Raw genomic sequence first — 15,367 nt, 5'->3', positions numbered from 1 at the left:
ATTGGAGCCAGTTCTCTTCCTGTGCTCCCCACCCCACCCTTCCTGCCTTCCTGCCAGCCCCTGGGACTGGGCAGGAAACCTGGGCCTCCCCCACCAGCCCCGCCTCTGCACACCTCAGGCCCAGCCTCAAGTGCAGTCAGGCAGCCCTGAGGAAGCTCTGTTTAGGCTGCTCCCCATACCTGCATGTGTTGCATACAGCCACTGAGTCACTGTCACAAGCCACACACACCGCCCACGGCTCCACACGACTCAGGGTACAGCCTGGCTGCCCCGGGTGCCTGCATATACTGCATGCTTCCGACAGCTGGGCGTGACTCACCGGTCATGACACGTGCCCGTGTGTGATCCTGGCCTGGTCTTCCTGGCTGGTTTGAGATTCTGAGAATGGTGACTATTGCAAAGCCTGAACAGCGCTGCCCAGGGACTGCTTCCAGAGCTCTGGTGGGCAGCAGCCTGGGGGTCACAGGCTTGGAATCACTTCTCAGCCATCTATCTATCCCCAATTATATGCACGTGACATGGGCAGATTTAATAGCCTGTACCCTCTGCCACCACTGAGAATTTGGCCAGGAGTTCTGGAATCTCTGTGCCAACCCTCAGACTCTCACATAATGTATGTTGATGATGTAAATGGTGCCCCCTAAATAGTTGGTGTTTCTTGTGCAGTGTACAACCTGAACCACCATCCAGGGCATCCCTGTTCTTATGCCAGCACAAGATCTGGTGTGGATGCTCCTTTCCTGAAAGGATCAAAAACTATATGGTCATCAGCAACCTCCTCTGTCTACTGGACATGACTTCATGATCAGCCCCCCATCCCTCAGGAGGTGGAACCTTGGGAGCTCACCCCAAGATCCCAGCTGGAGTCTGTTCTCTGAGTCCATCAAATCAAGCTAAAGGGAGGTGGGGGAGGACGGGGAGCTAGGTCTTCTCCTTCCGTCCCTGGAGCTCCCTGCGTAGAGCTGGCACCAAACAAGGGCAGACAAGCCCAGAGAGGCCTGGGGCTCAGGTAGGCCTGTTTTGGGGTCTCCTTCTTGTACCCCCTCCTGCCCATAGAGACTCTCCAAAGAGGTCCAGAATGCCCTGGCCAGGGCCAGCAACACGGCTGAGGAGACCATCAGCGCCATGAAGACCGTGCGGAGCTTCGCCAACGAGGAGGAGGAGGCGGAGGTGTACTCGCGGAAGCTGCAGCAAGTGTACAAGCTGAACAGGAAGGAGGCGGCCGCCTACATGTACTACGTCTGGGGCAGCGGGGTACGTGCCCTCAGCCCCGGGGTCCGGCCATGGGCGGCAGGTCCCTGTGTGTGGGCGGCAGGCTGGGTGCACCTGACCCTGCTCTGTGCCAGCTTTCTGCTGGTCCACGGAGAAGCCTCCGGTGAATGTCCTCATAGGGAGGGGCCTCCCCTTTCCCCAGGGGGGAGCGCTCATCCTGCCAAGGTGAGGAGTCACCCCGAGGCCAGCGGGGACCCAGCCTGGGCCATGTTCTGGCAGGTCCTGTGTCACCACCACACACACACACACACACACACACGTTAGTGTCCGGCTCACTCCCGGGGGTGGGGGTTGAGTCACAGCCCCTCCCTGGAGAACGGGGAGCATTTGGCCGCACCTGGGAGGTGAGCTCGTCGGGGAGTAGCTGGGCCAGGAAAGATGAGGGTTAGGAGTTTAGGGGGGGAAAGGAGCTGGTGGTCTAAGGGTAACCAGGGGACAGGAACTATGTGGGTGCCCCCAGGGCAGGCCACCCCTCAAAAGTGCCCAGCCAGGGAGGAGAAGGCACCCAAAATCCAGCTCAGTTGGCCCAGCCTCTCTGCAACGTGTCCACCAGCAGCTGTGCCTTTGGGGCTCGGTGTGGGGAAGGACAGATGGGGACCCTGAACCGGTGGTCAGGGGTACCCACGTTCCACTCCTCCCCCCAACACTGCCCCAGGCACTGGAGTGGGGGGGAGACCAGGGCGCCTGGACACAGCCCCTCCTTGATGGAGCCTGGTGGGCTACGAAAACCCAGAGTCCCCCGCCCTGCTCGGCCTGGCTCACGGTGTGACGTCAGCCGGTGGGCTCACGCTCTCGGAGCCGTGCTCTTCCCGGTATAGACGGGACCGATAGCTTCCACGGGGCCTCGCTGAGGGCTTGTGGGCCCATGTGTGTGCCAGGGCCTCACAAAGGAAGCCTTGTTCTCAGCCAGGCCCACGGCCCGCCCAGCTGGGGGCCTTGGCAGGGGAAACGCCACGGTGGGGGGAGCAGGGCACGGGTGACAGGGCAGCACTGCCGCTGGCTGAGTTTCAGTCTGTGGCTGTGGAGCCGCTCTCACCTGCCCCTGGGGGGGGGTGAGTCTGAGCCAAGGCTCCTGTGACCCAAATGCCCCCTCCGCTCTGTCCCCAGCTCACGCTGCTGGTGGTCCAGGTCAGTATCCTCTACTACGGGGGCCACCTCGTCATCTCCGGGCAGATGACCAGCGGCAACCTCATCTCCTTCATTATCTACGAGTTTGTCCTGGGAGACTGCATGGAGGTGAGGGGCTGGCTTGGGGGGAGCGGGAGGGGGGGCCCACACAGGGTGCTCAGGGCTGAGGGGTCTTTCTCAAGCAGGGAGGGAGAGATCATAGCACCAATAATGATAACAACACTAGCAAGTGGCAGCAACTCTGTTTATGGAGCCAAGTGGCAGCGACAAAGACTAGTTCGGGAAATGCACGTAAGAGCTGCGTGAGAGGTCTCAGTGCTGTGCCCGTTCCCATTTCTCAGCAGAGGAAACTGAGGCTCAGGGAGGTTACGCAACTCCCCCTCCACATTTGTGGGGGACGTGGGTTCTAAGGCAGGTGAGTCCAACTTTATTTTAACCCACTTTAAAGCGTAGTACCACGGAAAAACACCAGGGTTGTTTTAGATTATGTCTATATTTGGGTTCCCCCACCAGCAGATCCTGAGAGAGGGAGCTGGGGCGTCTCTGCCCAAGCTGCCATCAGTCATTGCGTGAGAATGCTTGGAGTAGGGGTGTAACGCTCTGCGTCCCATCCCCAAGGCCCTCAGACATTGAGGTTGGGCCTCTGTGCTCTATAGTGGAAAAGCTCAAGAATGTGGCGGGGGGGGGGTGTGTGTGTGGGATGTTAACATCTGCCACAGATGGCACTTTGCATTGGCCACAGTCACACCTGCAGTGTCATTTGACTCAGCAGCTTGCTTCCAGGAGTTCATGCTTCAGAAATTCTCCCACCAGCGGGCAGAAATGTGTGTCCCAGGACAGTCAGGACGACATTGTTTATGACAGTGAAAGGTTATAACCACCCCACATGTCCACGGGCCAGGGACTGGATAAATACCTGTATTCCAGGGACAGTCCGTCTGTCCCGTACAGACCAGGCAGCAGCTACAGAAATGCAGTTCCGTGAGCCCTGGCAGGGAAAGAACCTTAAGATGCTGTTCAGTGGGAAGAAGCAAATCCCCAAGCAGTAGGGATCGTCTGAGCCCATTTGTAGTTTTTAAATCTCAAAAGTAATTATATACGTGCGTGTGTTTGTAAACAGACAGAAAAAGCACGGGTGGAGATACAGGACACGGGGAACCGTGGTCGCCTCCGGGATGAGGGAACATGCAGGGCAACTTCTACACAGCACTGGTGTCTTCCTAACAATAATGTCACAGTAACTGTCGCGCTGTGCTGTGTCCAGGGCTTACTTTGTGCCGAGCACTGTCTTTACAGAACCACGACGCCGGTTCTAATATTACCCCCATTTCACCCACCAGGGCTCAGTCACAGCACCTAGGGGGCTGAACTGGGAAACTCGAGTTCAAGTCCTGGCAATGCCACTTCCCTGCTGTGTGGCCTGGGGGAAGTTACTCGAGCCCTCTGGGCCTCAGTTTCCTCATCAGTGAAAAAGGAGATAATGATAGAACCCACCTTGTAACATACACGAAGTGAAGTGCTCAATAAAATGAGTCGTCAGCATTAGTCTCATTTGTATTGCATATAATTTCTACCCAAGGAAAAGCATAGTGTAAATTAAGACCCTTTTTTTTTTTAAACTGAAGTTTAAGAAATGCTGTGGCAGCTACGAGAGGAAGGTTCCATTCCTGTTCTGCCACATTCTGGCTGGTTCATTTAACTTCTCTGTGCTTCCGTTTCCTCGTTTCCTCATCTGGAGGGTGATAACACATTCTCTGCTGGGTGGCTCTGAGGTTTAACCATGATGACGGTGAGGTACTGGCTGCCAGTGTTATCAGTATTTATTGCTGCTGTCCCCATTTTTTCATTACTGTCATTAACTGCTGTACTAGCAGGGGGGGCCCCAGCAGCCTTCCACACCCCCACGCCCAGAACTGTTGCTGTGTCCTTGCTCTCTCCACACTCCCTTCATCTCCTGGCCCCAGGCACTGGGGAGGGTGAGTCCCAGGAGTGGTGTGTCAGTGGGATGGCAATGTGTGTCTCCTCCCCCCGCAGTCCGTGGGCTCTGTCTATAGCGGCCTGATGCAAGGAGTGGGAGCGGCTGAGAAGGTGTTTGAGTTCATTGACCGGCAGCCAACCATGGTGCATGATGGGAACTTGGCCCCTGACCACCTGGAGGGCCGCGTGGACTTTGAGAATGTGACCTTCACCTACCGCACACGGCCCCACACCAAGGTCCTGCAGGTGAGGTGGGGGCTCGAGCCTGCCCAGGCCACCCTTTCCCTCATGCCGGCTTTCACACCTACACGCCAGGCCATGAACACCAGGGACACATAAGGCAGAATCCCTGTTCTCAGGGAGTCTGGGTTCCGGTTGGGGAAGACAGATTACTACCGTGTTTCCCCAAAAATAAGACCTAGCCGACTATCAGCTCTAATGCATCTTTTGGAGCAAAAATTAATATAAGACCGGGTCTTATTTTACTGTAAGACCAGGTATAATATAATATAATATAATAATAATATAATATAACATAATATAACATAGTGGGTCTTTTATTAATTTTTGCTCCAAAAGATGCATTAGAGCTGATGGTCCGGTTCGGTCTTATTTTCGGGGAAACACCAGTAGCAGAGGGCTGTAGTGATGGGGTGGAGTCAAGGAGGCCTTCTCAGAGGAGGTGACATTTGAGCTGAGACCTGAACAAGAAGCAAGAGCCAATTAGGTGGCTGTCTGCAGAAAGAACACTCCAGGCAAAGGAAACAAGTATAAAACAACTGCCAGATCCTAGAAAGGAGAGCATTCAGGGAGCCGGCAGTGCTCAACCATGGCAAAGGGGCACAGGGTGGGCTGGGGAGGGTGCCCACCTATGTCTGTGGACAAAGCATCTGGCCAGTGGCTTCACACCATCCATGTGTGCGTGTCCCTTGCAGAACGTGTCCTTCAGCCTGTCCCCAGGAAAAGTGACTGCGCTCGTAGGCCCTTCAGGTAGTGGGAAGAGCTCCTGTGTCAACATCCTGGAGAACTTCTACCCCCTGGAGGAGGGCCGTGTGCTGCTGGACGGGAAGCCCATCAGTGCCTATGACCACAAGTTCCTGCACCGAGTGGTATGTGGTGGGCCTTTGCTACCCTCCTCCGCTCTCCCTTTGTCTAAGCTTTTCCCTTGTGAGCTGTAGCACAGTTGCAGGGAAGAGCCTAAAATACATGTACGGTTCCAAGAATTATCACGTGTCAAGAAGCAGAACGTTCCAGTGCTCCAGACATCCCCCCAGAAGCAACATGTCGCCCAACTTGTATGCTCATCATTTTCTTGCTTTTCTTTCATCTCACCGTCTCTCTGTACTTCCCCACGGGGCACAGCTGTGTTTTGCCTAGTTTTGAACTTCTGGCTGGCGTCATATCGCGGGTATCCTTCTGGGTCTTGCTTCTTCCACTCAGCACGGTTTGCGAGTCATCCAAGTGGAGCCTGGTTGTCGTTCATTCGCTTTCGTTGCTAGATCATAATCCACTGTGTAAACATGTCACCATCTATTTCCGCATTCTGCCCTTAATGGATATTTGGGTTATTTCCTGGTTTTTATTGTTACCAGCAATACTGACGTGGACAATTTTGTCCATGTTTCCTGGTGCACACAGGTATGTTCTCCCAGAATGGAAGCAGAGCCCCAACTTTAGTGGTTTCTGCCACAACAGTTTCTGCCCCGAGGATGGTCGTACCACTTTACATTCCACTATCAGTGGATGAGAGTTCCAGTGGATCCACAGCTAAGTCACCTCCAGTACTTACGGGACCATACAGTTCTGTGTAATCCTTTCAGAAAAGGAGCCTTCAACACCAGATCCTGTGCTGGCATTAAGAACAGAGATACCTTGGATGGTGGTTCAGGTTGTACACTGCACAAGAAACACCAACTATTAGGGCTGCACCATTTACATCATCAACATATAGTAAATTATGTGAGAGCCTGAGGGTTGGCACAGAGATTCTAGAACTCTCAGGCAAATTCTAGATGGTTGGCAGAAGGCCATAGGTTGTAAAATCTGCCTCCCCATGTGGGTATAACCAGGGGTAGATGGCTGAGAACTTGTTTCAGGTGTGTGACCCCCAGGTTTTGAAAATTTTAATTTTCAAAACAGTAAAATGCAACAGTGTAACCATGTTCCCATATATTCAGAAAACTTTATAACTAGGACAGAGAGTTCCCCTCCACCTCACCTTTTGAATTCCACCCCCATGAAGGTTACCAGTGTTAGCAGTTTAGTAAATATCTCTTCCAACTTGTTTCTTTCTATAAATATATTGCTATATAAAGGCACATATATAGTTTTTTTAAACAAAAATAGAATCGTGTGTGTGTGTGTGTGTGAATTTGATTTTATGGATGTGCTGTAATTATTTAACCAATCCCCAATTTATGGGCAACTAAATTATTGCTTTTATTTTCTTTCTTTTAATTTTTTTTTTTTTTTTTTTTTCTTTTTTCTTTTTTTTTGCTATTTGCTATGTTGTAATGCTATTCCTCCATAATATTTTTGCAGGCCAAATTCCTATTACTGGGGCCATCGGACAGCAGCTCCTTTAAATTGTTCTCTTTGTAGTCTGGGGCCTGCTGCGGCCTCTTGCTTGCCGGCACCGACAGACTCACCCACAGAGCTGCACGCTACCTTCTCTTTCACACTCTCTTCTTTTTTCCAGGACAGGGCAGACAGCGAGCTCTCTTGGAGGTCAGGGAACTTGGCTTAGCCCAGGGCGGCGAGCTTAGCAGGCCCTAGTCTGTTGGTCCAGGGAGGCCAAGGGCTTGTGCAGAAAGTGGACTCCCTTGTTTGCAAGGAAGACAGACAGCTGAATGCAGCCGCCAGGCGCAGGCCCTGATCAGATTTCAGACCCGAGACCCCTGGCGTCAGCTGGGCCTGGGGCTGGCGAGATTCCTGGTGGCAGCTGGCTGGACGCGTTCCTGGCCGCTCATGCCCCATTCCTCCTCTTCCGCAGATCTCCCTGGTGAGCCAGGAGCCAGTGCTGTTTGCCCGGTCCGTCACAGACAACATCTCCTACGGCCTGCCCACCGTGCCCTTCGAGATGGTGGTGGAAGCTGCTCAGAAGGCAAATGCCCACGGCTTCATCATGGAGCTTCAGAACGGCTACAATACAGGTACCGAGCCCAGGCACGTCACCTCCACCGTGCCCAGCGCTGCACCCTCAGGGATGCGACCCTCTGAGTTATACGTTGCCCTCTGTCAGCTGCCCTTCATTATTTCAGGTGAAATTCACATTACGTAAACATAACCATTTTCAAGTGAACAATTCAGTGGCATTGAGTACGTTCACGATCCTGTATGAGTACAGCCACCACCTCTATTAGTTCCAAAACATTATGATTTAAAAAGAATATATACGTATTGTATTAATTACACTTTACTTAATTTTAGATTAACAAATTAATATTTTCATTTGATAAATTTAACAACACAGTAATTTATATGTTTTATTATATTTAATATACGTTAAAATGTCAGCTCTTGAAAAGGGGCTATTCACATGGTTTAAAATGGAAAACTACATAAAATGATATACAGTGAAGTTTTATGCCATCCCTTTCTTCCACCCCCAGTTTCCTCCTGCCTCCACTAAAACTTCTTTTCTTCGTTTCTTACATGTCCTTTTGGAGATTCTTTATGCAAATATAAACATATGTTTTTATTTCCTCCCACCCTTTTACAGAAAAGAAACAACACCTTATATTCTGCACCTAACTTTTTAAACTTAACACAGTATCTTAGTGATCTTTACGTTGGTGCCCAGAGAACTTCCTTGTTTTTTTTTGGTCAAATGCTTTTCCTGTATCTGTCGAGATGATTGTATGATTTTTATCTTGGATTTTGTTGTAGTTTGTCACGTTGACTGATCTGTGGATATTGAACCATCCTTGCATCCCTGGGATAAATCCCACTTGGTCCTGGTATATAACCCTTGTCATGTACTGTTGAATCCAGTTTGCCAATATTTTGTTGAGAATTTTTGCATCTATTCATCAGGGATATTGGCCTGTAATTTTCTTTTTTTGTGGTGTCTTTGTCTGGATTTGGTATCAGGGTAATGCTGGCCTCGTAGAATGAGTTTGAAAGCATTCCCTCCTCTTCAATTGTTTGGAATTGTTTGAGAAGGACAGGTATACATTTTTCTTGAAATGTTTGGTGGAATTCACCTGTGAAGCTCTCTGGTCCTGGGCTTTAGTTTGTTGGGAATTTTTTTGATTTCTGCTTCAATTTTGTGGCTAGTAATCTGTTCAGATTTTCAGTTTCTTCCTGTTTCAGTCTTGGGAGGTTGTATACTTCTAGAAATTGATCCATTTCTTCTGGGTTGTTTCCGTTTTTGTCACAGTAATTGTATTCTTGAATTGTCCTTTGTGTTACTGTGATGTCACTTGTAGCTTCTCTTGCATTTCTGACTTTATTTATTTGGGTTCTCTCTTTTTTTCTTTATGACTCTGGCTAAAGGTATATCAATTTTGTTTATTTTTTCAAAGAACCAGCTCTTAGTGTCATTGATCTTTTCTATTGCTGTTTTAGTCTCTATTTTGTTTATTTCCACCCTGATCTTTATAGTTCCTTGATTTTTATTATTTCCTTCTTTATACTTACTTTGGGTTTTGTGTTCTTTTTTAACCACTGCACAGTATTTCCGTGCATAGGCTTTAGATTAGCTTCCTTAATAAATAATATATTTATTCACTTTCCTATTGTGGACATTTGACTAGGTTTTTCATCTTTGTTATTTTTTGCAATAACACTGCTGTGAGTCACGCACCACCAATAGTGTCTGCGTCACTGAGGATGGGAAATGACCCGCAGGGAAAATTGACAGAGGTGGATTTCCTGGCACAAGGGTTGTGCATTTGTAATTGGGATCCATAGGCTTGCCTAGTCCAAGCCAACAGACACAGAGGTGGAGGTACTGCAGCCCGTGACTGGGGGCCTTCGGGATCGCCCCAACTTTGTGTACCCCAGGAAGCTTTCCCCACAGCCACACCACTACAGTGCATCATCAAACATTTGGATTTTTGCCAACTCAATGGGTAAAAATTGGTACCTTGGAACCCATTGCATTAGTCATAATATGCACGCCTCTTCTGAACAGGAGTGGAGAGCACCCTTTCGTGAGTTTTCGAACTGTTGGTTGTCTCCACTGATGGCCCCTTTAGCCACACTTTCACGAGAGCACAGCTCCCATGGCAGCAGGGACAGGCAGAGGAAGGGGGCTTCTTGCTCACCCCGAGGGCTGCCCCGGTTGCATCTCCTGCTCACATGCCCCTATGCCTCTGCCACGCAGAGACGGGGGAGAAGGGTGCCCAGCTGTCAGGCGGCCAGAAGCAGCGGGTGGCCATGGCCCGGGCTCTGGTACGGAACCCACCTGTCCTCATCCTGGACGAAGCCACCAGTGCTCTGGATGCAGAGAGCGAGTACCTGGTGAGTTGTGGGTGGCGGGTGATGCTGGAGCAGGGAGCATCTCCGGGGGGCCCAGAGCCCCTCCGCCCAGCGGACAGGCCTGGGAAGGACTTGGGAATGGCACAGGGGCTCTCCCAGACTTCAGCTTCTTAGACTGCAGTGTGCCAGTATTCAGGACGGGGAGCTAGGAGAGAAGCGGCCCGGGCACGGCGTTCTGGGCCCGGCTTCCTGGCTCTCAGCAGAGCTGAGATTACACGATACAGGGTTAGAGTCAGGAGACGTGGAGGAGAAGCTCTGTCCTGCAGCACATAACTTGAGCCAGTCCCTTCCCCTCTCGGAGTTTCATTTTCACCGGTAAAGAGGGTCCGGTCACGTATTTGCACATCAGTCTCTCCATGGATTGATTCATTTATGATGCCGGTGTTTACTGTGCTCCTCCCCGGTGCCCGGCACTGTTCCAGGCGCTGGGGTTACCATGGCGGGCTGACCTCTGCCCCCATGGTGCTTCATTCCAGGGGGAAGACAGACAACAAACGGACCCCAGCATGAGTTCAACCCGTGGCCTCTGCCCCGTAGAAAATGAAACACTCATGTGACAGGGAGATTGAGAGGTGTGACCGTCGTCACAGAGAAACACAGCCGGACATTAGTTAAAGCTGGAAAAACAGATTTTAGTCAGTAACCACTGACAGGAGGGAAAGAGCTGAGCTCTGCTGCACTCCATGCAGCGGGGATGGGTGTCTTTAAAGGGAGAATGAGGGCGTAAGGAGGGGGAGAGTGGACTCGGGGGAAAACTTACAAAGGCTTGGTCAGTGTGAATGGATTGATCCAGCTGGGGCTGCTGCTGGCAGCTGTTGAAGTTAGAATTCTGTCCTCCCACAGAGACCCGGATGCCAAGGCCCCTCCTTCCTGATGATGACATTGCAAAGGAATGGCTTCCAGGTCCTTGAGAAAAACCCCCCTGAATTTTAGGAGATTCATACATATACCTCAAAGGGACGGAGGAAGGATTTACAACTATAAGCCTTTTTAAGTAAATGCTCCAAGAGAGGGGGGTCAGGGGCCTGCTGTCAGGTGTTGGCTAGAACAAACAGTCGATTCTCCTGAGCATTTAGGGGGGCTGGGTGATCCTAGGGACAAGGCCATGTGCTGTAGATACCCGGCTGGAGTATGGCTGCCTTAGTGCCGGGTTTGGATGGAGTCATGTGCGCCCAGAGCTTGCGGTCCTCACCAGTAGAGCCACAGTCACCAGGGATCATTTGATCTGAGACCCGAAGGAAAACAAGACAGCCGTGGGGAGTTCTGGGGTACGGGTACCCCAGGAAGAGGCGCAGTGGGTGACGAGGCCCAGAGCAGGTTCACAGCCAAGCCCGAAGGACAGTGGGAAGCGAGGGCAGAGTCAGAGGGAGACGCCAGCTCCTCAGGCCCTAGTCAGGGCTTTGGACTTTTTCTTTGTAATTAATACATTTAATTTTTCAGAGAAGTTTTAGGTCATTGAACAGAAAGTGCAGAGTTCCCATCTATCCCCTCCATTCCCACAGTCTCCCCTGTGGTTAGCGTCTTGCATTGGTGTAGTGCATTCGTTTCAACTGATGAACCAATGAGAACGCCTTATTACTTACTGGCTAGAGTCGATGGTTGACATGGGAGGTCACTGATTGTGTCGTGCGTTTTACGGCTTTTGACAAATGCAGCATGCCGTGCACCCACCGTCACAGACACACATTCGTTGCACGGCCCTAAAACTCCCCCAGCGGTTTGGATTTTATCTAAAGTAGGACAAGAAGTGATTGGAGGGCTTGGAGCAGGAGTTCGTGGAGAACTGATTGCAAATGTTTACATCTGCGTGGGGAAGAGAACAGGGAGCAGGGCAGGCAGGTCGCAGCGTCCAGGTGAGAAGTAATGGTGATCGGGTGGAGAGACGGGACAGAGTGAGAGAAACTGGGGACACGCAGCCTCCAGAGTTTTCCAGAGTCGAGTCAAGTCCTAAGGGAAAGATGAGTTGAGGGGCATGGTTTTGTTCTGGTGTGAGCTTTGGGGCTGATGGTGCAACCGTCAACCAAGGCCAAGGTTAGAGGACGGAGCGGGAAGACCAGAGACAACCAGGCTAGGGCCCGTCTGTCACTTGCCAGGTGCTTCCCCTAGGAGGTGGGGGAGCTGGGCACCCAGCAGGGATGGGGCGTACGTGCGTGCGTGTGCGTGTGTGTGTGCGTGTGCGCATGCGTGTGTGTGTGTCCGCGTGTCCGAGGCAGCGCCTGTGAGCCGGCCCCTGTCTCCCCAGATCCAGCAGGCCATCCACGGCAGCCTGCAGAAGCACACGGTGCTCATCATTGCGCACCGGCTGAGCACGGTGGAGCGGGCACACCTCATCGTGGTGCTGGACAAGGGCCGCGTGGTGCAGCAGGGCACACACCAGCAGCTGCTGGCCCAGGGCGGCCTCTACGCCAGGCTGGTGCAGCGGCAGATGCTGGGGCTCGAGCCCTCCTCGGACTGCACGGCCGGCCACAACGAGCCGTCGGCCAGCGGCTGTCACAAGGCCTGAATGTCGGCCCTGCCTCTCCCGGTGGGACACAGGCCATGGCGCCCACCTGGCACATGTACCCATGGGGAGCAGCCCCCAACGGCTGCCTTGCGAGCCCAGGCCCACAGCTCTGGAGGGCGACCTGCCATGTAACCACATGTCACTGCTTCCTGCATCTTGCCCCTGGTTCCTACCCCGTTCCCAGGGCCACCACCAGCCCCCTGCCGCCGTGAGCCTCTCCCTCCAGTCTGGGCAGTGGAGACAGCCCTGGTCTCTCCATCTGGTCTCTGAAGTCTTCTAAGGGAAGGTAGACTACCTTTTTAAACCAAGATCTTACCAGGTTTTTTACTGCTTGGTTTGATGGGCTCTAGTCAACTCCTAGATTTCAAAAACATTTTTTTAATTGGGAATAATTGTGAGCAAGGACCCTGAGATGATCTGGAAACTTCTGGGCCAGGAGTGAATGGCCCTTCCTAACAGCCTGGGGAGGTCAGGGGAGAACTGCCCTTTGCCCCTCGAGAGAAGGGGCTTCCCTGTCCCCAAGGGAGGATATAGGAAGGGGACTTTCTGTCTCTCCCTCTTCCCAGCTTCGTGAGTCCGGCCCAGGGTGGGCAGGGAGAGGGGGAGGCCCTGCTGCCCTGCCAAATCTAAGCCAGTCTCACTGTGAACCACTACGAACCTTAACTGGGGGAGTGAGGGGCTGGCGAGGCCTGGTGGAGCCTCGGGGTGCCCCCCGCCCAGCACCCAGCTTTAGCTCCTCCCCCCACACCCTCCCGGCTGGCAACCCCCTTCTCCACCCCCACCCCTGCCCCTCTGCTGTTCTGAGGCCCTTTGGATGTTTGGGAGATACATTCTCCTCCCTAATCGGTGCATGGGATGGTGGCAAAGCCCAGGGGCTGGCTTTGCAGGAGGTTGTGAGATGTTGGGAGAACCCGGTCAATAAAGTGTACTACCTCTGACCCTTGACCTCTGACCTCTTCCTCGTCCATCTGCCCCATCACCTGTTAGGTTTTTCCTGGGGCAGTGGGGGAGACTTTGGGTGGTCTCGGCCCTACCCCCAGTGTCTGGGAGCCCCCATCGGTGCGCTTCATGTCCCCAGGATCTCTGGCACAGACGTTCGCATCTGCTGTCTGTCTGCACCGGCCTTGAGCTGGGCAATAGAGGCCTGTCTCCTCTAAGATGTCTATGCCTCCCAGGAAAGCCGAGACCCAGCAAATGCCACCTGTTCTTTTCCATCAGGGACAAGGCACTGCACACCTACTCCCGCCCATGGAGCTGAGAACTAGTACCCAGGAGAACAGCTCGATCAGAGGAGAAGCTTAGGACTGGGCACGGGAAGACCTCTATCCTGATTCTTTGTACTCACTGCGTTGTGCGGAAGTCGGGGGTCCCGGGGAGAGGGCTGGGGCAGTGGCTTTTTACCAACTGGTAGGGAAGTGTTTCAGTGTTTTAACTACTGTTCCAGTTACATGCATATGCCAGCTCAATGTCAGCCATGTGCCCATTTCCCTACCAAGCAAACTGAGGCCCAAGACCCAGCCTGTGGCCCGCTGGGTCTCCTGCATCCTGTCTGGGGCTTGGATCTGCCTTGAGCATCTTATCTATGCAGGATCCTCTGGCTCCCTCCCGGAAGAAGTCAGTATGAGCCTTAGAGCTGGGTCCCACAGCAAGAGTGTGCTCAGGCCCAGGTTAGCCTTCCAGGTGGAATCTGGAGGCATCAGGGACTCAGTGTCCGTTTTCGTTTAATCCTCACAACAGCCGCTTTCTCCCCTTTTTAAAATTGAGGAATCCAAAACTCAGAGAGGTTAATTGCTTTATCCTCTGCCACACAGCCAAGACCCCACAGGCTGAACCCACAAAAATAGGGACTAGAAAGTTGTGGGGTATTATGTTATCTAGACTCTTTTGCTATGCTTGCACCATTCCATAATATACATTTCATAATATATTTTTTAAATGCTGACAAACTTGACAAAATACACAGGTTAGCTAGACTCAGCCAGGAGGAAAAAAGCCAGCTGTACGTGGTTTCCCCACTGAATTTCCCTTCTCTGGGCCTCTGTCTCTTCACCTGGGAAAGGGGATGTGCTGCAAGGATGGAAAGAGAAATTGGACCTGCTGTCTGGGGAGCTGGGGGCCCTTGGGAGGAGGGGGGATTTGTTTCCTGGGCTGCCATAACAAATGACCACAAACTGGGAAGCTTAAAACAGGCACTTATTGTCTCAGAGTTCTGGAGCCAGAAGTCTGACAGCAAGGTGTCGGCAGGGCCGGGCTCCTCTGAAGGCTCTGGAAGAGGGTCCTGCCTTGTCTCTTCCAGCTTCTGGTGGCTTCTGGTGGCCCTCAGCTTGTGGCCACATCACTCCAGTGTCAGCCTCCGTGTCCATGGCTTTCTCTGTGACTCTGTCTCTCTAGTCTCCCTCTGCCTTTCTCGTATGAGGACATTTGTCCCTGGATTTAGGACCCATGTGGATAATCCAGGATGATCTCATCATGAGATCCTGAATCACATTTACAAAGAGCCTTTTCCCAAATAAGGCCCCATTCACAGTTTCCGGGATTGACGTGGGTCTCTTTTGGGGAGTCACTTGCAGCCTTCATCCATGTGGCTTTGCATCCCTTGCTCTCTCCCTTCTCTGCGACCTGCCTTGGCTCAGGGCCACCTCAAGACTTCCTGCTTGGTTGTAGGGGTGAGGGATTAAACGCTTCGAGGGCCAGGGGTGTCCAGCTTGGTTGTGAAAGGGATTATGAAACAAAGTAGAGACTTTGGGCTGGACTGGCCTGCTGCCACGTACATTTGTTCCTTTGTCAATCAGATTCTTCCTTTGGCTGCAGAAACCCCTCCCACAGCATCTCAGTGCATCAAATCCAAACACCTCCCCCTGGCCACAGGGCCCCTGCCTACCTTTCACCCTCACATTTTGAGCCTCAGTTGCTCTGCTCCAGCCACACTGGCCTTCTTCCTTCTGGTCCTTCAGCAAGTGAAGCTCATTCTTGCCTCTGAACCTTTACATTGGCTGTTCCTTC

The 15,367-nt window shown here is 52.3% G+C and overlaps 1 protein-coding gene across 5 annotated transcripts in view; it reads left to right on the top strand.

Moving 5' to 3' along the window:
* The window catches only part of ABCB9 (ATP binding cassette subfamily B member 9), a 38,091-nt gene extending 24,789 nt beyond the window's left edge, over nt 1–13,302 (top strand). For all 5 annotated transcript variants that reach the window (XM_074321630.2, XM_019733896.3, XM_019733897.3 and 2 more), the window contains 7 exons: nt 1,057–1,254; nt 2,380–2,508; nt 4,435–4,623; nt 5,313–5,486; nt 7,370–7,529; nt 9,707–9,843; nt 12,104–13,302. In XM_074321630.2, coding sequence (XP_074177731.2) covers nt 1,057–1,254; nt 2,380–2,508; nt 4,435–4,623; nt 5,313–5,486; nt 7,370–7,529; nt 9,707–9,843; nt 12,104–12,364 — 1,248 coding nt within the window. In that variant the 3' untranslated portion in view covers nt 12,365–13,302. The remainder of the gene's footprint in view (nt 1–1,056; nt 1,255–2,379; nt 2,509–4,434; nt 4,624–5,312; nt 5,487–7,369; nt 7,530–9,706; nt 9,844–12,103) is intronic.
* The last annotated feature ends 2,065 nt before the right edge of the window (nt 13,303–15,367 follow it).

The sequence above is a fragment of the Rhinolophus sinicus genome, chromosome 9, assembly GCF_057876585.1.
Source record: "Rhinolophus sinicus isolate RSI-liver-muscle chromosome 9, RSI-T2T, whole genome shotgun sequence".
In the NCBI taxonomy this organism is placed as follows: Eukaryota; Metazoa; Chordata; class Mammalia; order Chiroptera; family Rhinolophidae; genus Rhinolophus; species Rhinolophus sinicus.
Note: the sequence above shows the minus strand (reverse complement) of the source record. Positions and strands in the feature narration are given on the sequence as shown.